At 50.9% G+C, this 27,926-nt stretch overlaps 1 protein-coding gene across 2 annotated transcripts in view; it reads left to right on the plus strand.

Annotated features, from left to right (window-relative positions):
* Window positions 1–719: 719 nt before the first annotated feature.
* ACOX3 (acyl-CoA oxidase 3, pristanoyl) overlaps window positions 720–27,926 on the plus strand; it is a 51,438-nt gene continuing 24,231 nt past the window's right edge. The window contains exons 1-10 of one of the 2 annotated variants that reach the window (XM_069496621.1): window positions 720–767; window positions 6,305–6,462; window positions 6,757–6,990; window positions 8,002–8,076; window positions 8,556–8,645; window positions 11,056–11,199; window positions 16,444–16,532; window positions 22,679–22,775; window positions 25,448–25,630; window positions 27,214–27,336. In XM_069496621.1, coding sequence (XP_069352722.1) covers window positions 6,319–6,462; window positions 6,757–6,990; window positions 8,002–8,076; window positions 8,556–8,645; window positions 11,056–11,199; window positions 16,444–16,532; window positions 22,679–22,775; window positions 25,448–25,630; window positions 27,214–27,336 — 1,179 coding nt within the window. In that variant the 5' untranslated portion in view covers window positions 720–767; window positions 6,305–6,318. The other variant, XM_069496619.1, reaches the window with a different exon arrangement.

Below are 27,926 nucleotides of genomic sequence, written 5' to 3' on the forward strand. Positions count from 1 at the left end.
GTCCTACCATCCTAACCGTTTGTGACACATCTCTGAAAGTGAACTTATCTTTCTCTTCCCAGTAACTGTGCTGCCTGTCTTCTTTTAGTTTCCTTCAAATGGAAACCTTGGGACTGCTCCCTTTTCCTTGTTCTTTCTATGGCAAATTGCTAAATCCGGTTGATTGCATCTCTGGAGGTTTCAGACGGGGGGTGTTATTAATAGTTTGGATCCCCAGACAGCCCTTGCGACAAGGGTGAGGGTGCAGGTAGTCACAGTGGAGCCGACCCCGGGACGCAGGAGCGACGGGCAGGAACAAGGAGAGTAAAGGGCGCGCTACTGAGTTGGCCACATGGGCGACCCGGGCACTGACTTCAGCGCACCTGAGCGTGTGCACCAGCTTGGAGATGCCCAGGCCCCAGCCAGGGGTTCTAGTTCTGTTGCTCCGGGGCGCAATGAACAGAGCTCCCAGGGCTTCTAAGGCGGGAATGTTCCCGGCCACACTCAGAGACCAGTGTAGCCCGCATCTCAGGACTACAGGCACCTGGAGAGCGACAGCGACTTGCCGGAGTCACCCAGCCAGGCCTGAGGCGGGAGGCGGAGCGCTCAGGTCCAGCTTCCTGACCAGCCAGCTAAGCCTCCGGCGGCCGCAGGCGACAGGGCGGCGCGGCGGGATGACGTCAGAGCGGCCGGGGTCGGCCTCGCCCACGGGGAGGAGGAGGCCCAGAGGCGCGGCGGTCAGCTGGTCCTCGCTCTGCCGGAAGTGCTCGCGAATCGACAGACCTCCAGTGCGTTCTGCCGTGTGCGCTGAAGGTGCGGGGCTCGGGAGTTGGGGAGTCCGAGAGTGGGGCCTGAGGGAACTCCCGGACGCGGGGGGACTGCAGGTGCAAATATCCGGGGTAGGGGGGCCATGAGGTTGGGCGGAGACCGCAGGTGCAAAGGCCTGTGGGGGGACTACGGGGGGGGGCGCACCACAGGTACAAAGGCCCGGGGCGCAGGGGGCCCGGGATTGCTGAGAAAGGATGCTGTGCGGGCCAGCGGCCAACGAGAGAGGCGGCTGGAGGATTTTTAAGTTGTCCGCAGAGGTTCCGAAAGGTAGCATGATCAGCTTGGCGTTCTAGAATGGTCTCTAGCACTTCATAAGGAGAAAGACTGGAGGCAGCTGTTGGCAGAACAAGGATAGTGAAGGCCCCACGTCCATGCCATTAACTGTTCAAGTGCCTTATTTGGGTGACAGCAGCGTAGGTAGCAGACCTGCACCAGTCAAGCGTCACCACGTTACCTCCCCTGAGGCACACAGACCTTGTTTGCTAAGTGTAAGGTTTTTTGGATTGGGCGGCGCCAGAGAAAGAAAGACAAGGAGAGTTGAAAGGGATAAGTAAAGAGGCTTTATTGGAGCGCTCCCGGGTGGGGATAACGGGACCCAGGCCGGGGGGCGAGGGACCTGGGGGGGGGGGTGGGAAGAGAGAGAGAGACCTGAGAAGTCGCACCCCCCAGAAGTTTGAGTGGGTTTATATACGTTTTTAGGGCTGGAGGTAGGGGTTTCTGTGTCGGGAAGATTTATGGCGGAGAGAGCAAGGAATTTTCCATTGCAGTTTTAGGGCAGGTGTGGAGAAATAGGAGGGGCTGGTGGTATGGGTGGACTCCAGGAACTGTGACGGACTCCAGGAGCCGAGACCCTTGTCATGGTAGCCATAGGGGACTTAAATGCTGGTTAGGATCAAGAGATTTGGAGCCAGCTATGCCAGATAATAGTTGTATGACCTTGGTCAATTTACTTCACGCTAAGAAGCTCCAGTTTCCTCACCTGGAAAATGAGAATACTGATAGCATCTGGGCTGCTAGGCACACTTGAGGTGGTGTAGCTGCTCACCACATTCACCTGCACGCAGTATTGGCCAACTGGAGATTATTATGATGAGTTTAATAGGGGTGGAAAGAAAGGAAAGGATTCTGTAGGCATTAAAGAGGTGTGGTAGAGGTCTTGGTAATTGATTTGGTTATAGGGCACAAGGGGAGGGGAATTCTAGGATGACACTCGAGGTTTATAGCTTGAGTAGCCCTTGGGCCACTGGCAGTGTGGACTGGGGCTCTGGGGGAGAGGCTGGGTCAGGGGAGAGGGTGAGTTCAGTGCTGAGCATTCAGAGTGTGGGAACCTCCGCGGTATGAGAGGGGAGGGGTATCCAGTCAACTGCCAAAGGAGCACTGAGCTGGAGGCGTGGATTTGGGAGTTCTCCACACATTGAGGACAATTTAAGTGCATGAAATAATGCCAAGAGAGTGGCTGAGGATGAGCGTCGCTAGGAGACTGAAGAGGAAGAGTGCAATGTTCTAGACCACAGGGAGGGGCCATGCGCAGGAAAGTTCAGAAAGAAAGATGCAGAGTTTCCTTTGGATTTTATAGCCTTTTTTTTTTTTTTTTTTTTTTTTTTTTTGAGTCAGGGTCTCACCATATCTCCCAGGCTGGTCTTGAACTCCTGGCTTGGCCTCAAATGATCCTCCCACCTCAGCCTCCTGAGTTACAGCTAGCATTTTTGAGCACTTGGTCTCTGTGGAGAGATGTGCCTTACTCTTTTTAAGCTGCTTTATTGAGATATAATTCACATACCATACAATCACCCATCTAAAGTGTACAGTTCGGTGAATTTTTTGTATATTCACAGAGTTGTGCAACCATTACCACTATGTAATTCCAGAAAGTTTTCATCAGCCCCAAAAGACACCCTGGACCCATTAGGAGTTGCTTGTATTTCCTTCTTCCCGCCAGCTGCTGAGGGCTACTAATCTATTTTATGTCTCTATATATTTGCCTATTCTGGACATTTCATGTAGTTGGAATCATGCAACATGTGATATTTTGTGTCTGACTTCCTGCAGCATGTTTTCAAGGTTCATCCATGTGGTAGGATGTGTCAGTACCTCATTCCTTTTTATGGCTGAATAATATTCCTTTGCATGGTTCTGCTACATTTTGTTTACCCATTCATCTGTTGATGGACATTAGGGTTATTTCCACTTTTTGGCTATTATGAATAATGCTGGTATGGACATTCATGTACAAGTTTTTGTGTGGACATGTTTTCAGTTCTCTTCAGTACATACCTCGGAGTGGAACTGCTGGGTCATATGGTAACTCTATGTTTAACCATTTGCCAAACTGTTCCCCAAATTGGTTGCATCATTTTACATTCCCACCAGAAATGTAGGAGGTTCTGATTTCTCCACATCTTCATCAATACTTGTTATTTATTTTTTGACATTGGCTGTTCTAGTGGTTGTGAAATTGTGTCTCATTGTGTTGTTGATTTGTATTTCCCTGGTGGCTAATGATGTTAAACATCTTTTTGTATGTTTATTGGCTATTTTATGTCTTTGGAGAAATGTCTGTTTGAAGCCTTTGCCCATTTTTTAATTGAGTTGTCTTTTTATTATTGAGTTTTAGGATTCTTGATGGTGTCCTTTGCAGCAAAAGGTTTTAATTTTGATGCAGTCTAATTTATCTTCTTTTTCTTTTGTTGTTTGTACTTTTGGTATCATATCTAAGAAGGCTTTGCCTAACCTAAGATTACAAAGATTGACTCCTGTAAGAGTTTTATAGTTTTAGCTCTTACAATTAGGTCCGTGATCCATTTTGGGGTAATTTTTGCATATGTGCGTGGAAGTAGTTCAAACCTCATTCATTTGCATGTGGATGTCCAGTTGTCCCAACATCATTTGTTGAGAATACTGTTCTTTCTCCATTGAATTATCTTGCACCCTTATCAAAAAGCAACTGACCGTACATGTAAGGGCTTGTGGCTGGACTCCGATTTCTAGTCCATCGACCTGAATGTGTGTGTCTTAATGCCAGTACCACGATGTCTTGATTACGATAACATTGTAGTGAGTTTTGAAATCAGGACGTATGACTCTTCCAACCTTGTTCCTTTTCAAGATTGTTCTGTCTTTTCTGGGCCCCTTACACTTCCATGTAAAGTTTAGGATCAACTTTGCAATTTCTGCAAAAAGCCAGCTGGATTTTTGATTGGGATTACATTGAATCTGTGGATCCATTGGAGAGTATTGCTATTTTAATAATGTTAAGTTTTCTAATCCATGAATATGGATATCTTTTCACATATGTAGGTCTTTAATTTTTTCAAACTTTTTTTTAGTTTTTAGAGTATAAGTTTTACACTTCTTTTGTTGAATTTATTTCTAAATATTTTACTTTTTGATACTGTTGTCAATAGAATTGTTTTTCTCATTTCATTTTTGAATTGTTCACTGCTAATGTATAGAAATACAGTTGAGTTTTGTATATGGATCTTTACCTTGCAAACTGACTGAATTAATTTATTAGTTCTAATAGTTTTTTGGTGGATTTCTTAGGATTTTCTTAGGTTATACAAGATCATGTCATCTGCAAATAAAAATAGGTTTCCAGTCTGAATGTCTTTTATTTCATTTTCTTGTCTGGTTGCATTAGCTAGAACTAGACTCTAGTACGGTGTTGAGTAGAAGAGGTAACATGGATAGCCTTGTCTTATTCCTGATTTAGGGGAAAGATATTCAGCCTCTCACATTTAAGTGTGATGATAGCTGTGGAGTTTTATAGATGCCCTTTATCAGGGTGACGACCTTCCTCTCTATTCCTGGTTTGTCAAGAGTTTTTATCACGACAGAGTGTTGGACTTTGTCGAATGTTTTTTCCGCATCTGTTGACATGATCACGTATAAATATTTTTTGTGCCTTTTTTCTGTTGGTATGGTGTATCAACTGATTTTCAAATGTTGAACCAATGTGCATTCCTGGTGTAAATCCCACTTGGTCATGACATATGATCTTTTTTACATGTTACTGCATTCAGTTTCCAAAATGTTTTTGAGGATTTTTGCATCTCTATCACGAGGGATGTCAGTCTATAGTTTTCTTGTGATGTCTTTGGCTGGTTTTGGTGTCAAGGTAATTCTGGCCTCAAACAATGAGTTGGGAAATGTTTTCCATTTTCTGAAAGAGTTTGAATAAGTGGTAATCTTCTTTAAATGTTTGGCAAAATTCACAATTGAAACCCTCTCGATTTTCTTTGTGGTCAGTTAAATATTAAATATTGATAGCTAATTGAATCTCTTTAGTCAATATGGGTCTGTTCAGATTTTCTATTTTTCATAAGTCAGTTTTGATAGACTTTCTAGGAACTTGCCCATTTCATCTAATTGTTGGCACACTGTGGTTCATAATATTCCCTTATCCTTTTTCTTTCTGTAAAGTCAGTGGAAATGTCCTATATTTAATTCCCAATTAGAAATTTGTATTTTCTCTTTTTTATTTGGTTAATCTAGCTAAAATTTTGCCAATTTTGCCAGTCTTTGCAAAGAACCAACTTTTATTTTCATTGATTTTTCTCCATTCTATTTCATTTTTACTCTAATCTTTTATTATTTTCTTCCTTCTGCTTGCATTAGGTTTAGTTTGTGCTGCTTTTTCCTATATCTGAAGGTGGTGCTTGAATAGCGTAACTTTGGGGTCAGACCTTGCTGGGCCGGAACCCTTCAAGTTCCCCTGGGCCTTAAAGAGTTAAGCTGGGGGATTCACACCCATGTTCTCCTAGGTCTGGGTTCACAAGCCACTCCTGTCCAATGCCTTGATTAGCCAAGGCACTTGGAAAAGGACCCAGTCTATTCAGAAAATTCCAGAACATTCCTTTGGTCAAGAGAGCTGGGTTTCAGATGCCTGCTCTGCTAGTGGGAAGCCAGATGCCTATATGTTGAGAAGAGAACAAGATAAAAACTTGTAGTCACCGGCCATGGGCCAGACATCCTGTGTCCAGGTGGGCCAGGGTGGGTGGGGATAGTAGGTACTGTCGCGTGTGGCTGGAGTGGACTGGCCAGCACTGGCTGGATTCCAGAGGGAGCACTTCCTGGGCCCCAGGTTTGCCAAGCCTGGGGGTGGGGGTGTCTGCACATCCTGGGTGTCCCCAGCAGTTGACATGTTCTCAGGCATGGCTCTGGCAACAGAAAACCAAACCTCCAACAAAACTCTGGGCTCTGCCCCCAGCAGCCCTGGTCGCCCCTGCCCATTTACCTCGAGGTATTGCAGTGCTGGCCACAGGCTGCAGCTGTCGCTCTTCTGTGTCTTTGTCGTCCTTCGTTTAGGGGTAAAGTCAGGAGAGTTCCTCTTGCCTTCTCTTTTGGGAACACGGGTGCTGCGGTGTTTCTCTTTTGCTGTCACTTTGGAATTACAGTTTGTTTTTCTCTGAGTTGTAACGCGGTGGGTTTCACTGTTCTTGGGTGGTATGGATCCGTAGAATGGAACATGTTGATTCAGGCTGTGTATTTTATGCAGGTTGGCGACAAGCAATGGTGCCCACTTTGGAAGGAAGCCCTGATGCTCTGCTCCCAGATTTCCCCAGAGGACCCCTCGACGCCTACCGAGCAAGAGCCTCCTTCAGCTGGAAGGAGCTGTCACTGTTCCTGGAAGGCGAGGACATGCTCCGCTTTAAGGTGAGCTGTGTGTGCTTATGTGATGTGGAATCTAGTTAGTGACCAGTTCTTTGGCAAAATTGGGTTTATGGCTCTGAAAGCCCCTCCTCTGTGGGGCGAGGCTGGCCTTTCTCCTCTGCTCTCCAGGGTGGGCCTCAGGGCATTGAGGAGGAATAGGGGAATTATCTCTGAGTGTCTCTGGGTCAGACTGTGTCCCGTGGAGCCCCTGGCCTTGAGAAAAACTGTGTAAGTAAGGATGTATTGAGATTCCATCTTTGCCTCCAAATAAGCAATCTCTGTCTCCTGTGTTTTCAGAAAACCATCTTCTCAGCTTTGGAGAGCGATCCTCTCTTTGCCCGTCCCCATGGCGCCCATCTGTCCTTGGAGAAGTACCGTGAGCTGAACTTCCTTCGCTGCAGGCGGATCTTTGAGTACGACTTCCTCAGCTCGGAAGACGTGTTTAGGAGCCCTCTGAAAGTGCTGGCGTTCATTCACTGCCTGGGCATGTATGACTGGTCCCTGGCTGCCAAATACTTCCTCCACACCATGGTGAGCGTGCGCGGAGGGTGAGGGAAAGCGCGTTCGCACTTCGCTGAGTGTGAGGGAGCTCTGTCCCGGGGCCATGTGGGAGTCAAACTCTCCATTTTTTCAGCTGCATTTGCAAATTTGCACACATAAGTCCTTGAATAAAATACAGTGCTATGAAGCTTAAAATCTCATAAGAAGAGGAGCTTTGGAGCTTTTTTTTGCTTTATACATGTATAAAAAAAAGACAAATGGACCTGTGCTTTTCTGCCTTCCCAGCATGCTGGTAGACATGAACCTGGGGAGGCGGCGCTGCCCCATCTGTGCCTGGACTGTGTGGTGGGCCGGTGACCCCTGCTCCATACACCCGCACTCCCTCCCTTACCACCCTGCCCGCCGAGTTTCGTGTCCCCCTGCAGTTCTCAGGCCTTATCGATAATAGGAACCCAGGGCCCCAGGGCCGCCGAGTTTTGGGGAAACCCTGGGCCTGGTGTCGGTGCTATTGGCTGACCTCTGGGAGCTTCATTCTCCTCCTCTGGGGAAGGGCGTGGTGCAAAGAACTGATATGGGGCTGGGGCAGAGGTGGTGTGTTAAGTGCACTGTCACTTGTGAACTTCCAGAATAGTAGGACTTTTCTTTTTCTTTTTTTTTTTTTTTTTTGAGTCAGAGTCTTGAGTCTGTTGCCAAGGCTAGAGTGCTGTGGCGTCAGCCTAGCTCACTCCAACCTCAAACTCCTGGGCTCAAGCAATCCACCTGCCTCAGCCTCCCGAGTAGCTGGGACTACAGGCATGTGCCACCATGCCCGGCTAATTTTTCTATATATATTTTTAGCTGTCCAGATCATTTCTTTCTATTTTTAGTAGAGGCGGGTTCTCGCGCTTGCTCTGGCTGGTCTCGAACTCCTGACCTTGAGCGATCCACCCGCCTCGGCCTCCCAGAGTGCTAGGATTACAGGCGTGAGCCACCGTGCCCGACCAGCAGGACTTTTCCTAACTGGCATCTATTCACATTGATATGATGATGTTATGTTTTCAGGTTTTTGGATCAGCAATTTACATGTCTGGTTCTGAAAGGCATTTCAAATATATTCAGAAGGTCTTCAGTATGGAGGTAAGTTCAGGTTCATGTGAGCTGTGAGCCCAGTTCTCCCACCTGTTCCCTGTGAAGATGTGTGAAAAGGGAAGACGGCAGGAGAGGGTCCCCGGGGGTGTTGTGCTTTCCTTGTTTACGGTGTTCTGCGGCTGCTCAGCGAATCGCTAACATGATTCTTCACCAGACGTGGTGCCCTGAGTCCTGGCAGTGTGTGAGCAGACATTAATGGCTTCCTCTTCCTCCTGACGGAGCAGCTCTTGCCACTGTGCTGCTTAGAGAGGCTGCGCCAGCATGGTTTGGCTGCCGTCCTCTCTGCCTGGGCACGTGTGGGCCAGCGTGACAGAGTCACCAGTCGTGTCACTAGTGGGGTGAATGGGGATTTGGGGCTTTGATCCACAGTTTAGTCCCTTAAAGGAAAGCAGATGGTGGTGGGTCCCTCCAGGAATGTGCTCAGGGAGCTTTTCTTGCTTTACATTGTTTTATGCTTCAACATGTAGATTTTTGGATGTTTTGCCCTGACCGAAGTAAGCCATGGGAGCAATACCAAGGCCATTCGGACGACCGCTCACTACGACCCTGCCACGGAGGTAGGTGTTCCCTTCCTCTTGTCTCTGAGTTTAGAGCATATGAAACGTCATGAGTGCAAATAAAATTGCCATGAACAAAGACATAATTAAACCAAGAAGCCTGTCCTTGTATGTGTCCTTATAAAACACGCTGGGATTCGTCACGCTGGAAAGTGGGAGCTCAGGAGATACGGGATTGAGAGGCAGAACTGGTGCCCACTGTGACCTTTACAGGAGCATTCATGATTTGCATCTGTGTGCGATCTGAGTGCAGGGAGGAGGTTTGCCATGCGGCCTGTGGTATGGGATTGGCAAGCAGGTCCGACTGCCGTGTCCTGCACAGTGAGCAGTGTGGGGACGTTGCCCGGCCCTCCTCTCTCCATAGCTGCCCATCTACCTGGGCTGGGCTCTGTTCCTGCCTGCCTGGTCTGGCTCCTCTGGGCCTTGCCGTCTTCTCGACCTCTCTGTGACATCTGCACTGTGGCCACTGCCTGATGGGCCCACTGAGCGCTGTGCACACGGGTGCGGGGAGGGCCTGGGAACTTGCAGGCTGGGCCCTGCTCTCCAGGGGACTTCCAGGGTGGGAGGGGGTGGCTGGCCACACACAGAGGGGCTGGTGATGTCTCGGGGTGTCCAGTGCTATGATGGGGCCTGGGGCAGGGGGAGAGGATGAGGAGGGCCCATCTTCCCTTCCTGCTGTGCCCCCTGTCCCCTCACTTGTCCCTGAGGGCTGTGTATTCTGCCTGGTATTTTGGGAGCCCTTCACCTCTCTCCCTGCTGGCAGTGGTGGTGGAAAAGGGCTCTGCGGCAGAAAGTGAAGCTCTGCGCCCGTGCGTTTCCTCATCCTTCGTTCTTTCATTCATTCATTCACCTGTTCACTCACCAGCGCGGGTGGCTGCGGGCTCTGTGCTGGGGTGCTGCGTGAGGGACACAGGAATGGACTGCAGAGCCCCCAGGTGGGGCGGGGGACAGTAAGAGGGGATCCCCATGCAGTGTGACGCAGGCTGCCATGGTGGGGTTTCAGGAGGGGCCTCCACGTCAGAGTGGGATGGAGAGAAAGCTGGGCACCTCTTGGGCTTTTTGTTTTTTGAGCCATGCAGTATCTTTATCTGAACCCAGGTCTTTCTGACCCTCAGCCCCTTCTCCTATGCTGTCCTTTCGGCCCTGCAGTGCCAGCGGGGGTGAGGCCCATTTTCCCTGGCAGGTGAAGGACGGGACCCAGGTGGCCTCGGCGCAGCCTGACATCTGAGGAGCAGTTGCCTTCTCTGCCTGCTTCTTCCTGGTGTCTGGGTGAAGTGGAGATGGGAGCGTGACATCAGATCCGTCAAGATGAGGCCCCTGGGAGCCTGGTGCAGGGCTGCTGGCACTGTGTTCATCTGGACGACAGGCGTTTGCTGTGTGCTAGACACAGCTTTCCGAGACTGGGCAGGAGGTGGTGGGCACAGCAGACAAGTCTCTGCTGTCATGAAGTTGCAGGCTAGAGGGAGACGGGCATGTGCTGGGGGAAGTTTGGTATGCCGGGTGCCTTCCATGGAGGGGGCTGGAACGACAGGGTGCAGGGGATAGGCTGGGATAGTGACGGGCCCCATGGGAGCTGGCCTGGCACTCTGCATCTGCACCTGCAGAGGACAGGGAGCAGGTGGGGGTATCGGAGCTGCCAGGTGCTAAAGGCAGGTGGGGAGGGCTGGCCAAGGCTGGGACGCCCACTCACCCTGGTAGGTGAAGACCCTGAGAGAACAGAGGGCGCAGCTGGCAGCCCGCCCTCCTCCGACCCAGCTTTCTCTTCCATGGTGTCTCAATATCTGCAAGATAACCATTCGATGAGCACCCGCCGCCGTGTCCCTGGGATACCTGTCCTCGCCCCTTCTAGCCGAAAGCTGAACACTGAGGCCACCGCTCAACCATGAGTTCCTGCGTTCCTTCTGACTTTCTGAGTTGCCTTGCGCTGGGGGCATTTGGGGTATAGCCCTTAATCGTGGAGCGAGAAGATGGAGACAGAGCGAAAGAACAATGGTGTGTCCTGGGTTGGAAGTCAGTAGGGGACATGGCACGGTGTTAAGCAGGGCAGAGGATTCTGCTTAAAGAGCGTGGTTGGAACGGCCTCTGAGCAGATGTTGCATGATGACGACCGTGACCTGGGGTGTCTGCCAGCTTACAAAATACTTTGCACCTGTTTTGTTGTTTGAAACGTTTGTTATCATTTTCCACAGGAAGATTCTTCTTTAAGTCATAAATAAGACCCAGAAATGTGCCCTGTTTAAAAAATATGGCCTGCCTGTGCCATACAGGAAATGAGATATATAAATAGCATCAATTTGGACTCTTGCTTCAAAGATCTTGAATGTAGAAAATTGAATCTATGAAAAAGGAAAATAATTCTATGTGTGTTTCAGTTGCTAATTATAACTTTAGCATTTTTTCCCTTGTGCAGGAATTCATCATACATTCCCCCGATTTCGAAGCTGCCAAATTTTGGGTGGGCAATATGGGCAAGACTGCTACTCACGCGGTGGTGTTTGCGCAGCTGTACGTGCCGGGGGGCCAGTGCCATGGGCTGCATCCCTTTATCGTGCAGGTAGGATACCAGCGCACTGGCCGACTGGGGCGCGGTCCCCAGGGGGGTGGTGTTTACCCCAGGGGACACTTGGTGTTTCTGTCACAACTGAGGGCAGGGGATGCTTCTGGCATCTAGTGAGTAGAGACGTCCTGCAGCGCACAGGACAGCCCCCTGCCCCAGGGAAGGACAGCCCAGCCAGAGTGCCAGCAGTGCCACCCCTGAGAGAGCCTGGCCAGCGCTGCTGGCTGTCGGGCCGCAGGCCTCAGGTTGTCTGGTGGAGGACCCCCCTATCCTTCTAGAGGCTGTGTTGGCAGGACCTCTGACACTTGTCATGAATCTAGATTTCCTGGCACTACCCTCCTGAGATTTCTGTTTAGGACGTCTGAGGGGGATCCAGGAGCTCTGGGGTAAAGTCCAACTTGGGGACCCCAGTGGGCCCATACAGGTGGGACATGGTCGTCAAGGGGGTTCCCAGGACTGATGGCCGCATCATTGGACCTGGAGCTTCCAGAAGCTCGTCTAGAACCTTCCTCTCTGGGGTGACTTGTTACTGAATTAAGTACACCCCAACCGCTACCACCCTATGCTGACACTTTTGTCCTGTGAGACTTTTCTGATGGGGGGGCTCTTCTGACAGAAGAAAATCACCAGGGCTTGTTTTTAATCGAGGTGAAATTCACATGACATGCAGAAACCCTTTTGTAGTGAACAATTCTGTGGCATTAGTGCACTCACAATGTTGGGCAGCCGCCACCTCTGATTCTGAAATGTTTTTGTCTCTCTGGAAAAGCCACCTTATACCTAATAAGCAATCACTTCCCATTCCCTCTCCCTCATCCCCTGGCAACCACTAATCTCCTTTTTGTTCTGTAGATTTGCCTACTGTGGACATTTTACATAAAGCAGTAATAAATATGTGACCTTTTGTGTCCAACTTCTTTTGCTTAGCATAGTGTCTTCAGGGCTCTTCCATGCTGTAGCATGAATTGTTGCTTCACTCCTGTTCAGGAATTCGTTATCCATGTGTCCACGGATGGACATTTGAACTGTTTTCACCTTTTGTCTGTTATGACTAAGGCTGCTACGAACATTTGTGAACAAGTGTCTGTCTGAATGCCTGTTTTCAGTCCCTTTGGGTATGTTCCCAAGTGGAATGGCTGGATCACGTGGTAATTCTATGTTCAACTTTTTGAGGGGCTGTGTACTGTTTTCCATGGTGGCTAATTTTACTTTACCACTTGTGATGTATGGGGTGTCCAGTTTCTCCACATCCTCACAACACTCGTTTTTTTTCTCTTTTTTTTAGTAGCCATCCTAGTGGGTGTGAAGTACTATCTTGTGGTTTTGATTTGCATTTTATTAATGCCCAGTGAAGTTGAGCATCTTTTCATGTGCCAGTGGGTCGTTTGTACATCTCTTTGGGAAAACCGTCTGTTCAAATCCTTTGCCCTGTGCCAACAAACAGAGATCACCCAGTGAGTACAGCGAGGTTGTGCAGTCCGTGCTTGCTGGAGCAAGGGGGTCGGCCGCTGTCACTGGAGTTTGGCAGAGACTCAGAGACAGGCAGAGGGTGGGAAACTGCCTGGTGGGAGAGAGCACTGTCCTGAGTGGCAGCTGCTGGCCTGGGAGGCTGGAGGCGGCTCCCCAGTAGTGGGGCATCCCGCGGGATTGGTCACGGCATGTGTTTGGCTCCCTCTGGCTGGTCCTACGTTGGAAGCTCTCAGTCATTGCGCAGGCCCTGGCTGCCTGGGGCCAACTGACACAGGGGTTGTGTTCTGCTGCCTGGGCTGGTTGCTGCAAACTGGGTCAGAGTTCTGCTTTTGTGCACGATCGGGCCGTGAGAGCGGAGAACTTACCAGGAGCTCATAGCATGAGTGGAGAAAAATTTCTTACACAGAGCTTAGGATAGACAGAAGGAAAAGCTTATTTTACTTTCTCCAGATGGAAAAAGGGCCAACACGGAAGTGAAAGAGGGAGAGTGTGCTAGGCCCACAAACTGGTTACTCGGGCTTTTCGCTTGAGGGAAGGGTGCTTTATGGCCGTCTCCTACTTGGCTGGGACTGCTGCATCCACTGCTTCTCTTTTTTCTGACAGTGAGCTGAAAACAGAAGCGGCTGTGGGATGTCAAAGATCTTGTCCACAATCTTCCTTGAGGTTTGGTTTCGGGCAGGAGCTGGGGCTTGGGAACCCTTCAGGGCTGTAAAGTGATAGGTCTAGGGAACGTAACAGAGAAGAATTTACATTTCCTTTCTGTCTGCTCAGCTCTCTCCAGATGTTGTGAACACAGCCCCCCCTCCCCCTGGGTGCCTGTTAGCGAGAGCTCCTTCCATTGACCTGAGCCCTTGCTGAGAAGCGAGATGGTTTTTCTGTTATTTCGTTAGCAAGGCTGACCTTTCACTGGCCATTGTCCATTTGTATGTTTGTTTTTGAATTGGGTTGTTTGTCTGTCGAGGGTTGTGAGGGTTCTTCATGAATTCTGCGTACGCACCCTCATCAGACGTGGCGCTGCCCACGTTTTCTCCCCTTGTCGGTAGCCTTTCACTCTCTTGACGATGCACAAAGGTTTTCAGTTCTGAAGTCTAGTTTTACCTGCTCTTTGTCACTCATGTCCTTGTTTTTCAGTTTACCTGTATGTTTGGGCTACTGTAGACCAGATATATTTTTTCATTACTGTAAGGATACAGGAAAAAAAAAACAAAATGTTTTTCCTCTTCTCTCACACAGCCACACAGCACTTCTGACACCAGGTGAACCCCTGTGCGGGCACAGGCCGGGTGTCCTGTAATGCAGCTCAGTTCCAGCGCTGTCTGCCTGGAGCCATCCTCCGCTCCCCTCGGGGGGCTCAGCCCCACGGGAGCCCCCACTGCAGACGACACGCGCAGGTCCAGGTGTGGCCTGTGCTCGGACCTCCTTGGGCTGGAGCAGTTTGCTAAAGCAGCTCACAGACTCGGGAGACATTCACTGACACTCACCCCTTTTTATAAAGATGTCACAGGATGCAGATGGACCTAGATGAGGAAATGTGTGGGCGAGGCCTGTGGCAGGGGCGCGAGCCCCACGCCCTCTCCTGTGCGCCACCCTCCAGGCACCTCGAGTGTCCAGCTGTCCAGACTCCCTGAACCCTGTCCTCGGGGTTCCTGGAGGCTTCACTGTGCAGGCATGGTCGATGACACCACTGGCTGCTGGTGACCACCCGACCCTCAGCCCCTCTTTCCTCCATGGAGATCGGGGTGGGGCCGACAGTCCCAGCCCTCCAACCCTGTCTGGGTCTTTTGGTGACCAGTCCCCTCCTGACGCTGTTCAGGGCCCCAGCCATCTCGTTAGCATACAGAAGCCACGCTTGTCACTCCAGGATTCGAGAATTTTGGGAGCTGTGTGCCAGGAGCCGGGGCAAAGACCGTATTTATCCAGTATCATTGTCACCTAAGGCACATTGTTCCTGTGAGCACAGATTTGTACTTGAAGTGAATTTCTTATGGAAATTGCCTGGACTGGAATTCAGCTTCTTTCAATGTGTCTGATTTTTAGACCTCAGAGCCTCAGCGTTTTAGACTTTTTTATGTCTTGTTAAAAACAGTAGGATGGTGTCATCCTCCATCCGGCAAAGCGCCTGGTGTGCCTGGTGCCGATCAGGTACAGCCTCAGGTCCGACCCTCGTGGAGTTCACAGGCTCCTGGGTGAGGAAAGACGGCCGTGAGTAATCTCGGGATGATTAGAGTGTGACACACACTCCAGACCCTTGGCTGAGGGTTGTAATGCCTTGCGGGTCTGTTGTGTCAGGTTGGCAGTCTCTAAATGTCATGGAAATGTTATGTGTAAATTGGTCAATTAAATATTTCTGAGATAAGTATAACATTACTTCTGCTCTTGACTTTAGAAATCATTCCTTGATTCAAGAGGTATAATGACATTTATAATCATATCATTTATTTCTAGATGAACTGAAAACTTGCATTAGCAGTGTCTTTCTGTTTACTTGAAAATTATTAATACCAGCTTTTTTTATAGATGTGTCTGTCCTCTTCACCTCTACTTTTTTTCCAACTTTTTTAATGGTATTTATTTCAAAAGGTTTTAAAAAGTTTTTTTTTTTTTTATGTCTTTATCTTTACTGAGCCTTATTCAAAGACTTCAGGAAAAGGCAAAGATGTTTTACATTTGTGTTTTAGACCTTTTTAAAATTTTAAATATCTTTATTTTAAAGTTCAATTAAGTTCGATAGTTGTTTCACAGAAATAAGCAAAAGCTAGCAATTTATACAGATAGCTAAGTTAGATAGTACAAATTCCATATTTCTTTAAAGCAGGATTCTCTGCTTGGGCACTAGTGATGTGGGTGGGTAACGCCTGGCGGGGGCGCCCCGTGCGCTCAAGGGTGTACGGCAGCATCTACCACTCGGTGCTGCTAGCACCCTTCGGTTAGGGCGACAAAAATCTCCCCAGACATTGCCCAGTGTCCCTGGTGGGGCAGGGGAAGGTGGAAGCCCCCTGGCTGGGAATCTTTGCTTCCAGTGTCCAGGAACACAGCTCCATGTCCTCTCCCTCAGGCTCCGTGTCGAGCAAGCGTCAGCTGGCTGCGTCTATGGTTTTTAGGTCAGTATACTTATTGGAAATTTACCTTGAAGAGTGGAGATTTGCCAAAATAATCTTGGCTGTTTCTCCCACAGCACGTATGTGCATAGTCTTTTCATCATTTTATTAAAATCCAAAGGAAAATCCTGTATCTAAAACATGGAGTATGAAATTCCCAACGTCTTCTGTCTGAGTGGCACGTACTGGCTGCTCCTGTGTGAGTCTCTCTCGGCTGCCGTATTAGAGCATCACAAACTGGGGGGCTTCAAACAGAAATTTATTCTCCTGGTTCTGGAGGCTAGAAGTCTGAAATCAAGGCCTCTGTAGGGCCACGCTCCCTCTGGCGGCTCGAGGGGAGGAACCGTCCTGTCCCTTCAGCTCCTAGTGTTCGTCAGTTTGTGACCACAGCACTCCTGTGTCCTCACACGGCCCCTCTTCTTCCGACTCTCACAGGACACACGCCATGTGGTTTAAGGCCTCAGTACCCTTAACTTCATTACATGTGCACAGACCGTATTTCCAAATAAGGTTCGTTCTCCAGTCCTGGGACTGAGACTGAGACATGTCATTGCTGGAGAACACGGTTTAACCCACAGCCACCCACAGTGTGCCCTTGGGGTGTTTGAACACGTTTATTTGGCTTTTTGTGTGATCGTAACAGTCACTGTTTGCTTTCTGTGGCTTTGCACAGATTCGGGACCCAAAGACCCTCCTTCCCATGCCAGGGGTGATGGTTGGCGACATGGGGAAGAAACTTGGGCAGAACGGCCTGGATAACGGGTGAGTGACACCGCGCAGCACTGAGGTTCCCACAAGCACATGCGCTGCCGCCACTCCTGGGGTCCCACTGGCCCGTCAGTGCTGTCGCCTGCCCGCAGACTCAGAGGGTGGGGACCGAACCTGACCCTGCGCGGGCAGCTCTGTGTCCTGCTGGAGCTGCACCCAGCAACTTTGCCCGGCCGGCGGCGGCTCCTGCTCCCACATCGGGCCCAGGCCCCGCTTGTGCTGGTGGGGCCAGTGACTACATCAGTGTCCCAGGCTGGGACTCGGCCTCGGCGCATGTCCACACTGAGCTTGAGGGACCCGTGTCCGCAGTGGCTGCCTCTGCTTGCCCCTAGCTACCACCTCAGCAGCGCGCTCTGTGGTGGGAGATCCGGGTGTGTCAGGCCACAGGTACTCATGCGAGTTTGCTCTTGAGATGAGGCAGGGCCTCTGGGCCTCAGGATCGTCTTGAAGGGGCTGGGAGGAAGTCTGTTCCGCCTGACGGCCTCCCCCCCCTTCCCCCCCTGGGGCTCGGCTGGGGGCCCTGGGAGGATTTAGACCTCCTGATCATCAGCAGCACAAGCTTTGGAATCGAATCTGGATTTAGCAATTTGTGTAATCTTGACCAACTTTGTATAGAGCGGGCGCAACAACAGTGGTCCCTGTGCCCGGCCCTTCCAGGGTGTTCTTCCTGGCCCTTGGGTGTGCACATGGAACTCCACACACGTTTCCCAGGAAACCTGGCCCTGCAGGGTTGAGGCCCCTCTGTGCCCACGAGATAATTTCTGACTAAGGAGGGAGCAAAGCCGGGGTGTTCCTGAGTCTGGTGTCCTGCGTTATGTCCCCAGAATGTTATAGACTTGCTGCTAGAAAACTGAGGATGCTGCCTCGGTGGGTGGCACCAACTGGCTGTCACGCCTGGGTTCTCGGGCATAAAGGAGGAGATTGGTCATCTCTAGAGAGAAGAGCTGGGCCAGGTGGCTTCCAAGGACCCCACCATGGAGAAATTTCTTCATCTGTCCCTCCTAAGAAGTCGGGGTGGTGGGAGTGTTACTGAAAGCTCAGCACTTGTCCACAAGGCTGAATCAGAAGGAGGACAAGTGGTTTGAGGAGGAAGGAAAGGGACATTTTATTACTTTGCCAGCAAAGGAGGAGGATGGACACTCCTGTCTGAAATGCCATCATCCTCATAATAAGCAAAATATAGAGCTTTTAAAGGGTGAGTTCTCAGCTTCAGGCAATTACTGTTCGGTACAGTAGATGATTCTGATCGTCCCATCTCCGCAGAAGACAATCCCCTGACCTCCAGCCAGGAGGTCCTTTTATCAGGTGGGGGCTGGGCAATCTCCTGTAACACAAATAACAAAAGATTTACCTGCCCCTCCCAGCCACTGGCCTGAGGCAGGGATGCAGGTTTTAGTTCTCAAAAAGGAGTGAAGGCCTTGTTAAGAAGACAGAACGTATTTTTGGGTTTTTTTTTTTTTTTTTTTTCCAAGCCATTCCCTCTGTTACTGGGAGGTGTCTCAAAACTCTTCTTGGGCCTTTAAAATAGGTAGGGCCCTAGACTGCACCAGAGAGGTTTACAAACTTTTGATTTTTACTCAGTGTCAGCTTGAGAAGAAAGCAAAAGGATGTTTAAAAGCAAAACAAGACATCTATGTACAAAACCCACCTAACAAACACCTACCTTGCAGAATTCTGAACTTCTCACTTTCTAGCTTATATCAGGAATCTGCTAGTTAACCTTAGAGACAGCAGAAAGGAGGAAGACCACCTAGGGCTGGAAACTCCTTTACGTTTTTGTCTTGTTTTGTTTTGTTTTTGAGACAGAGTCTTGCTCTGTTACCCAGGCTAGAGTACCGTGGTGTCATCATGACTCACAGCAGCCTCAAACACCTGGGCTCAAGCAGTCCTCCTGCCTCAGCCTCCTGAATGGGGGGACTACAGGCATGTGTCTTCACACCAGGATAATTTTTCTATTTTTAGTAGAGACGGGGTCTTGCTCTTACTCAGGCTGGTCTCGAACTCCTGACCTCAAGTGATCCTCCCACCCCAGCCTCCCAGAGTGCTAGGATTACAGTCGTGAGCCACCACACCCAGCCTGGAAATTCCTTTAAATCAGTCCTTTCTCAGGGCATGTGGGAGGCCTTTGGCGTGGGTGGTGCCCGCGTGGCACCTGTGCAGGTTCACTGTTCTGGCCCTTTCTCCTCAGGGCGGAGGGAAGGCCCCCAGCAATCCACTGGAGGGAGTGACGTGATTCGGCCTGTTTGAGAAAGTTGACTCTGGCCTCAGGGTGAGAAGCCTCAAGCTCATCCGGGAATGGGGCGTGGAAGGGACTGTCTTGCTCTGGGTTTCGAAAACTAATATCCTTTCATTAGGTCCGTATGTTCCAATCTGGAGCTCAGAAAACACGTACATTGTCTCTCTGCCCATTAAGGGCCCTGCATGTGCACATGAGGCCTGGCGGGTGCCTTCTCCTTGGGCGCATGGTAGTAAATTGTCACACACTGTGGGTGACATCAGGTTTGATCAAGGATCTCTGCTGACTGTTCACTCCATTTAACAAATTTGAATCCTTAACATTATTTGGAACATCACAGAAACAGAAAAACTCTACACTTGGTTTCCCTCAAATAGACTCATATTTCTAGAGATTGGATACACGTCTCTTACTGGGGCAATATTCTAAGGCGCATTAAATGAAGCCACTTATAATAACACATCACATCGATACAGTAAAGGCTCTTCTAAAACCCAGGAATGCCGGTCACCCCTGGTATTGCCACAGGGCACTATGACGACAGCCTAAGGAAGCAGTTTCTGCTCCACCAGACCAGAGTCCTGGCCCCACAAAGCCGTCCCTCCGTGTCTTCTGCACGCTCAGTGGCAGGAGACAACGGATATTGGAAGCAACCTTACTTGACCCCTGAGCCTTTGCTGTGAGTGACTTGCTAGGGTGTGAGCCAGCAGGTGCGATGCAGGGTGCGTCCTCCCTCCTCCTGCACAGAAACCGGCTCTTCTGCGCCCGGCAGGGGGCGCGCTGTGCTGCAGTGGTTTGAGAACCAGCTCAAGTCCCCAGGGGGTTTCTCTGCGCAATTCAGCCTGCTTACTCTGTGCTAGTTTAAAGGTCAGTGTCATAATTCAGTGATTTTTTTATTAATACTAATGTCAAGATCATCTGTTCTGAGAAAAGTGGTAACAATTTGTAAGTTAGATTTTGTCACTTTACAAGAATTTCCAAGTATGTTGGATGACTGCCTAGAAATTGGAAGCAAACCTAAATTGTGTAGGTTAATTTTAGCCTAATAGCTCTGAAGCAAAATAACAAAGATCTTTTCAAGTGATAGTTTCAGCCATACCCTTAAGGTGAGCCACAGGTACTTTTCCACGTGTTTCCTCTGAGGTGCGGCAGGCATCTGGGCCTGGGACCCATCCTGAAGTGGCTGGAAGCCCCTTAGCTGGATGGCCTGTCCAGTGGAGCTGGGCTGGGGGCCCTGGGAGGCCCCAGGGGAGGAAGCAAACGGCTGGAACACAGACCAGGAGGCCCAGCAAGGAGGGCACGTGCGGGGCCCTGGAGCTCGGGGGCAGTGGGTCTTCGGCACCAAGCACAGTCCTCCCGTGCTGCACACGTGTCCCCTGTACTGTGTCCACGCCCTGTGCTGTGCATACACATGCCCTATGACACCTACACCTGCCCAGTGCTACACACATGTGTTCCATGACACACATCCTGTAACACACACATGTGTGGTACCCCATGCATGTCCCCCTGCCCGCTGGGGACACTGGCTTCTGGTGTGCAGGTTGGCCCACCAGTTGGCCACATCTGACTGATTCCGGAACTGCTTTTGTAGAACAGAAGCGATCAAGAGAGAATGTGTGGAATTTCGCTTTCCGTTAAAGTCGAGGGAATACTTTAGCAAGGATAAATATATTCAGATTTGTTCCATCTCTGCGTGGCGAGAGTGGGTGAAGAGTTTCCACTCCTTAAAAAGGGCACTTTCTGTTACAGAATCACACTTGGAAAAGCATTCCTCAGCTTTCAAGTAACAGGCGGGAACACATGGGGCTGTTGGCACTGAGGCCAGGTCCTCCTACAGAGTGGGCGTGCTGAGCATGCATCTGTGTGGCTGTGGCGTGGGCGAGGCTGCCACCCACACAGACACCTGAGGCGGCAGCATGTGCCGGTCAGGCCGGCTTGGGGGCTCGAGCTGGGGGAGCCTCTGGGGAGGGGTCTCCACTGGCCTGCACTTTGTGTAGGGGCAGCCGCAGGGCCTGCTGGCCTGAATCCCTTCTTGCCAGGTCTCCTGGACGTCCCCTGAGGAATTTGAGAGGGCTCCCCAGCCCCGTCCTGCACCAAGGCCCAGGGTCCTTGCTCTTCCCTGGGTGTGCTGGCAGCTGCCGTCCCCAGGACTCAGGTCATGGGATGGCACCAGCACTTCAGATGATGTTATAAAAAGGTGAATAAGCCCAAGCCAAGGAGTGGGCTCATCGAGGAACAATGACAATTGAGAGTTGCCACAGAACGGGCCCCTGCTGGGTGCCCTGGGGCCCACTGTGTACCTATCGAAGGGTGGGGTGGAGATCGTGATGGCTCCCGGGGACGTGGCCAGTCAGGCTGCACTCTGAGACCACCTGGGTGTTCACAGTGACATGCAGCACGTGCTGGAGGTCAGCAGAGAGCCCGGCTGGGTTGAGGCGTCACAGGCAGACGGGACCGGGCTGTGGCTGCAGGAGGCAGTGCCGGCAGAGGAGCCGCTGAGCTCAGGTTGGGCGGCCTCCTGCGTTGTTCTGTGGGTTTGGATTCCTAAGGTCACGGGGATCGAAGAGCCTCACAGGGAGTGAGGCTACTCCGGTGGCTGCTTGGAGAAGTTTCTGCTCCCAAGTGGAGGGCAGGCTGAGTCGGTGACGTCTAGAAAGAGCCAGTGAATCAAACAGGAGGAGATGGGGGCTGAGTGGCACCTGGGGATAGGTACAGCTGGGGATGGAGGGGAGGGGAATTGACAGCACAGCAGAGCTGACAGCCTGGGATGGCTGGGGGTGACCCCGATGGGGACCCACGTGTTGGGGTTAGGCAGGAGCAGCTGGGGGGAGGATGCACCCTCCTCGCCTGCAGTGGGTCCTCCCGCCCTGCATGTACGGTGGTTCTTTGCACATAGTGTTTTCTGTGGTTTAGTAAAAGAATATTCTCAGAGGTGTGGCAAATGATGTCAGTAATCAGTAAGTTGCTATGGGAACTATTGATATTTTTACATTTGTTTGGGGTTTTGGTTTTTTTTTGCACAGTTTATGTAATATCCATAAGTTTGCATAGATTGTTCCCCAGACTGTTGTGAAATAGGTTTTCTTGACCTGACAACCATAAAAAAATAGATTATTAATACGTCATGGTCCTTGATGTGTATATAATCCTATTCTTGGCAGTTCAAAAGAAATGAATTTGCTTGAGTCTGAGCACTCATGCCAGAACAGTCCTTTTGTTTGACTTGAGAACCTTAAACCTTTAGCCGGGCGTCGTGGCGGCTCCTGCAGCCCCAGCTGCTTGGGAGGCCGAGGCAGGAGGCTCGCTGGAGCCCAGGCTGTGAGGCTACAGGAGAGGCGGTGACGCTCCAGCCCCAACAACAAAGCGAGACCCTGTCTCAAAAAAAAAGGGAGTGTTAACTGTCAATTTGCTGGTGTTACCACGTTGTATTGCAGGTTCCGGTTTGAGACTGAAGTACGAGAATCGGAGATTCCAATCTTTAAAATGGCATTTCCTGTTGAATTTTTGTTGAACACCCACGCTCAGCCCTGAGGGGCCGGTGGGAGAGAGGACTTGGCGTGGATGCCTGTCGACATGAGGCAGCCTGTGTTGCGTAGAACCCACCACATACACTTTATTTTTTTAACTTTTTTTAAATTTCAGAATGTTACGGAGGTATAAACATTTAGGTTTCATATATTGTGTTTGCCCATCAATACATGAGTGGGTTAATAAACGTGGTATATATATACCATGAGTACTGCTGAATACTTTATTTTTTAACTTACTTTTTTAGATAGTTTGTTGGGCTTCCCTGTCCCCTGACATGCTCTCAGGTTTTCTTTGTCCTTTGGGGTTATGTCACCTTTGAAGCTGGCCTTGGGGTGATCCCTGTCACAGCAGTCCTGCCTCCTCCCCACAGGTTCGCCATGTTCCACCAGGTGCGCATTCCCCGCCAGAACCTCCTGAACCGCAATGGAGACGTCGCCCCCGATGGCACCTACCTCAGCCCCTTCAAGGTGCGGTGTTTGTGGTGGGTGGTCTGTGCAGCGCTTGCTTCCAGGAGCCCTCCCCACAGCCTGGCGCCACGCCCCCCTTCTCCCCTAGGGGACACCCCTCCGTGGCGAGCTTGGCGGGGGCACCTCTCTTGGTGTGGATCCTGGTGCCCCAACGAGAAAGGGGACCCTTGGGTTGGCACAGCCCCCATGCTGGTGTTGGGGTGAGCCGGGGCCTCACAGCAGCGTTGGCTGACCTGCCTGGGGGCATCCCCCCACCCCCGGGGCCCCCTTCCAGCACTGCCTGAGGGCTCGAAGAGGAAGGGTCTCCTGGTGAACTGCCGTCAGGGGGGTGACAGAATTTTCTGGTGTCCAGAACCATCCCCCCTCCATGCATCGAGAGTAGAAGAGAGACAGTGGCGTGGTTCTGGGCAGAGGTGGCCCAAGTCCTAGCTGACCGCCCCTGGGAACCAGGAGTGTCCCAAGCACGGACCCTGCAGAGGAGCATCCGGACCACATGCACCCTCTGATGGCGGCGGAGAGCAAGGATGTAAGATGAGAGAGATGTAGACTTAGGAGATACGGAGCAAGGTCAACAACAGGAAACAAGAAGTCATTTAAAACATGGAAATACTAGTGTAAAATTAATTAAAAATTCATGTAGAAATAAAATAACTGAAAGAAAGAGCACAGTAGGTGGGGTGCACATGCAGGAGAAATGAACTAGGGTTGGGAAGTTGTCCTCTAGACGGCAGCAGGCCAGGATTAAAGAAAATGAAGAAGAGACAAAGTTTTGAGAAACAAAGGAGATAAATGTCTCTAAATTAAAGAAAGGAAGACCTTTGATTGGAGGGACCCGTGGAGTTCCAAAGAGGAAAAATAGGGAAAAGCCCTACACCCAGGTACGTGGTAGAGAAATTTAATAATATTAAGAGAAAATCCTGAAATCTTCCAGACTGACTCTAATGGAATAACAATCACTTTCACCTCAGCGTTCTCCAACACAGCACTGAATGCAAGAAGACTGTGAAATAATATTTGACACCATTGAGGAAAAATAACTTAAAATGTATTTTTAAGCAAAGCTGTCATTCCCATGTGAGAGTGTGAGAAATGCTCTCAGGCACACACAGCTTTGGCAGATTGCCACTCAAATGCCGCAGAGATTTGGAAGAAAGGCCCAGATGATAAGAGAAAGGAACCTAGGAGAGACAGGAAGGGGTGGGGTGTGGAGGTGATGAGATAATCTGGTGAGGGTGGTGGGTTAGACGTGCCCACAGCCCACTGCTGGGCCTGGAAACGGCCACTGTTGCAGACCCTGCTGTGTGTGACGAGATGCTGAATGGGAGATTCGAACTAGATGCACGGAGGAACTGCCCATGTTACAGGAGCGCGAGGAGCAAAGGTTTCCATTAAAGCAGTAGTCCCCAACCTTTGTGGCACCAGGGACCGTTTCATGGAAGACAGTTTTTCCACAACCGGTGGGGTGGGTGGGATGGTTTACGGCTGATCCAAACATATTACATCTATTGTGCAGTAAACCTCTCTGCTAATGATAGTCTGTATTTGCAGCCGCTCCCCAGCGCTAGCATCACTGCCTCGGCTCCGCCTCAGATCATCAGGCATTAGATTCTCCTAAGGAACGGACAGCCTAGATCCCTCACGTGTGCAGTTTACAGTAGGGTTCGAGCTCCTGTGAGAATCTAACGCTGCTGCTGATCTGACAGGAGGTGGAGCTCTGGCAGCAACGTGAGCGATGGGGAGCGGCTGTAAACACAGATGAAGCTTCACTCAGTCGCCCACCACTCACCTCCTGCTGTGTGGCGCGCTTCCTAACAGGCCATGGACCGCACTGCTCTGCGGCGCAGGGGGTTGGGGACCACAGCATTAAACCCCTTAGAATGGCTGCCTTTGATGGGCAGAGAAGAATTCAAGGGGGAGTGGAGTAAAAGGAATGCATTTTATGTGTTTTGTTTTGGAGACAGGGTCTCACTCTGCCCCCCCAGACTGGAGTGCAGTAGCTTACTGTAGCCTTGAACTCGAGGGCTCAGGTGATCCTCCTGCCTCGGCCTCCTGAGTAACTGGGACGATAGGCACACACCACCAGGCTTTGCTAATTTTTTCATTTTTTGTAGAGACGGGGTCTCACTGTGTTTGTTGCCCAGGCTGGTCTCAAACTCCTGGCCTTAAGCAGTCCTCCTGCCTTGGCCTCTCAAAGTGCTGGAATTACAGGCACCAGCCACCACGCCCAGCCAGGGGAACACATTTTATTGACAAAATCTCAGAGCCAGAAATGGAATCACAGTCCAAAGACTACCCCATTCTGGCAGCATAGGCCATGTCTCATTGTCACCAGGGTAAAGGAAGTGGATCCTCCAGGTGGACGATTTGCAGGTCCCATGGGGCAGTACTCCTGCACCGCATGTGTGTGCTGTGCTTGCTCTCTGCCTGGGGCGGCCCTTCTCCAGGTAGCGGGCATCCCCTCCTCTGGGTGCTCCCATCCCATCCACAGCTCACTAATGACACTTGTCCCTGCCTTACAGGTCCACCCTGCTGCACCGTGTGCCCTGGGGGCAGGGTCTGGGTGGGTGGGCACAAGTTAACATTGAGGGAACACGTGAGTGCGCCCTCACCTCTGCTCTCTGTAAGGTGGCCACGCGGTCTGGCTCACGCTCAGCGTCTGCTTTCCCTCGCAGGACGTCAGAGAGCGCTTCGGAGCGTCCCTGGGCAGCTTGTCCATGGGTCGAGTCTCCATCATAGGCATGTCCGTCGTTAACTTGCAACTGGCCGTGTCCATAGCTCTTCGTTTCTCAGCCACTCGGCGGCAGTTTGGCCCAACACAGGAGGAGGAAATACCGGTACTTGAGTATCAATTGCAGGTACAGGTTTCCATCATTTCACTTTCCCTCTATTATGCATGCAAATATACTGCTTTTTAGATAGTTGGAATTTGGTTCCTGGGAGTTGGTCAAAGCTCTTCATGGAATTAATAAGACAGTTACCAGGAGTGCACATCTCAGGCAGCAAGGCTGCTAGTAAATGGTCTTTAATCAAAAAGGAGTGTACACGAAGTAGCCAAATGAGGAAAATGGACAGAAGTGAGGCCAGGAGGCAGGTGTGTGCATCCACTGCACGTACAGGTTGGGCAGGTGGTGGCATTCCATGTCCTGGGCATGTTCTTTGACACAGTCAAACCATCCCTAAGAAATTATTCCAAGGAGATAACTTTTAAGAAGCAGCAGCTGAGGGTGCAGCCCTGTGCACTGTGATGGCGTTCAGAGCAGCAGAAGGGGTAGCTGTGGACAGGCACGGACACGATCACACGCAGAGGGGAAGTAAACGGCCGCAGCAGACATCCGTATAGTGCCCTCCCTACATGCTCTGTGTTTGGTCTCTGCAGCAGGTGGGTTGGAATTATCATTCCCAGTTTACAGGTAGGGAACTGAGGACCAACCAGGAGACGCCAATCAAAGTTAGTAGCTAAATCCGTCCAGGTCTTGGGCCAAGCTTTGCATAAACAAAGATATATTTGGGTGAAATTCAAAAAAGTTGTAACAGCAGTTACAATTGCAGTTGTTTCTTTCAGCATCCCTTTCACTGTGGCTGTGAACCTGCTTTAGCAAATGTCCTGGTTCGAACCTGTGCAGCTCTCACCCCACCCTGTGCCAGTCTCGTGGCCTGTGTGGTCACGTGCGTCTGGGTGCTGAGGGTACTCAGTGCTTAGTGAGCGCTGGGAGCCACAGTGCTTGTGCTCATGACCCAGGTCCACCTGACCAGCTGTGTGACCTCAGGCATGGTCCCCACCCTCTCTGCTCTGCTGTCCTCATTTGTGACTTTCCCAGGGTGGGCGTAAGCGTTAAAGAAGCTGATACGTGGGGCAGCTGGCACAGAGCCTGGGTGGTACCTGGGACATGTCAGACCACGGCGGTGACGGTTTCCTTGGTGCCTTCCAGGCGCATCCCCTCCCTGCGTCCCAGCCATCCGGCAGTGGATGTGCCCTGGTCTGTGCCAGGAGTGTGAAGGGAAAAGGACAGGCCCTGCCCCTCGAGGAGCTGTGACTCCGCCTGCCCTCTGTCTTCCTGTCTGGCAGGGCATGGTAGCCACGTCCCGCACAGGCCCACAGAGCACCTGCTGTGCAGCATGGCGGCCCCCAGCATGGTGGCCTTCCCATTCACAAGGAGACGGACGCTTTGTTCTGAAGTGACTTTGACGGGACAGCTCTGAGGGGTGGGTGTGCAGGGAGTTGCGTTTGAGGTTGTACATCCAGGGTGATGGGTGAACTGGCCGAACTGGAAGCCTGTCAGGGTGAAGGTTTCCTCGAGTACCAGGAAGACACGGGGAGGCCTCAGCACCGACAGAGTGGGGCCCTGACAGCCTCCCCTTCCTCCGCCTTCACAGTCCCCCGGGGCAGCGGCCCTCAGTGGGAACTGGGGTGTGCTCACACGGGTGTCTGTTGTTCCAGCAATGGCGCTTGCTTCCTTACCTGGCGGCTGCCTACGCCTTACACCACTTCTCCAAGTCCCTCTTCCTGGACCTGGTGGAGCTACAGCGGGGCCTTCTGGGAGAAGACCGCAGTGCCAGGCAGGTGAGGTGGCATCCCTTTCCTTAGCACTGTCGTCCGAATTTCACAGAGGCTGCACAGCACAGATTCAGCCTTTATTTCAAAACAAAACCAGTCCATGTGTTTATGGGGCCAGAGCCTAGGGCGTGTCCCTGCAGTCATCCCCCTGCTTGAAACTCTGGGCGTCCACTGAGATTTGAAGTTTGGGCACAGGGCCACGTCCCTGTCCCTGCTTTAAGGATGTGCTGACACGACTCCGGATTCGGTCTGTGAGTTCAGCTGTTGGTCTCCTTTTGAGAACATGATGGTTTTGCAAAATCGGCACTACCAGCCCCTCAGTAGATTTCATGGTTCCAAGCCTTCCATAAACAACCGCACAAAGGTCTGAATCAGCCGACTGGATTCAAGTTGACAGTCAAGGATTTGTGCCAGCAACGAGCATGCAGATCCGCTGAGATCAGCCGCTGCGTGAGGAGGAGTCCGTTGCTAATTTCTTGGTGCATGGTTTGCGAGCAGGTTTTCCACAGTCCCCCTGCTGCCTCCTGAGTGAGAGTAAGATGTGAGTCAAAGAAATGTGTTTGGAAACGGGTTAGAAATGCTGCAGACAGGGGCTG

This window comes from Eulemur rufifrons, chromosome 20, assembly GCF_041146395.1.
Source record: "Eulemur rufifrons isolate Redbay chromosome 20, OSU_ERuf_1, whole genome shotgun sequence".
In the NCBI taxonomy this organism is placed as follows: domain Eukaryota; kingdom Metazoa; phylum Chordata; class Mammalia; order Primates; family Lemuridae; genus Eulemur; species Eulemur rufifrons.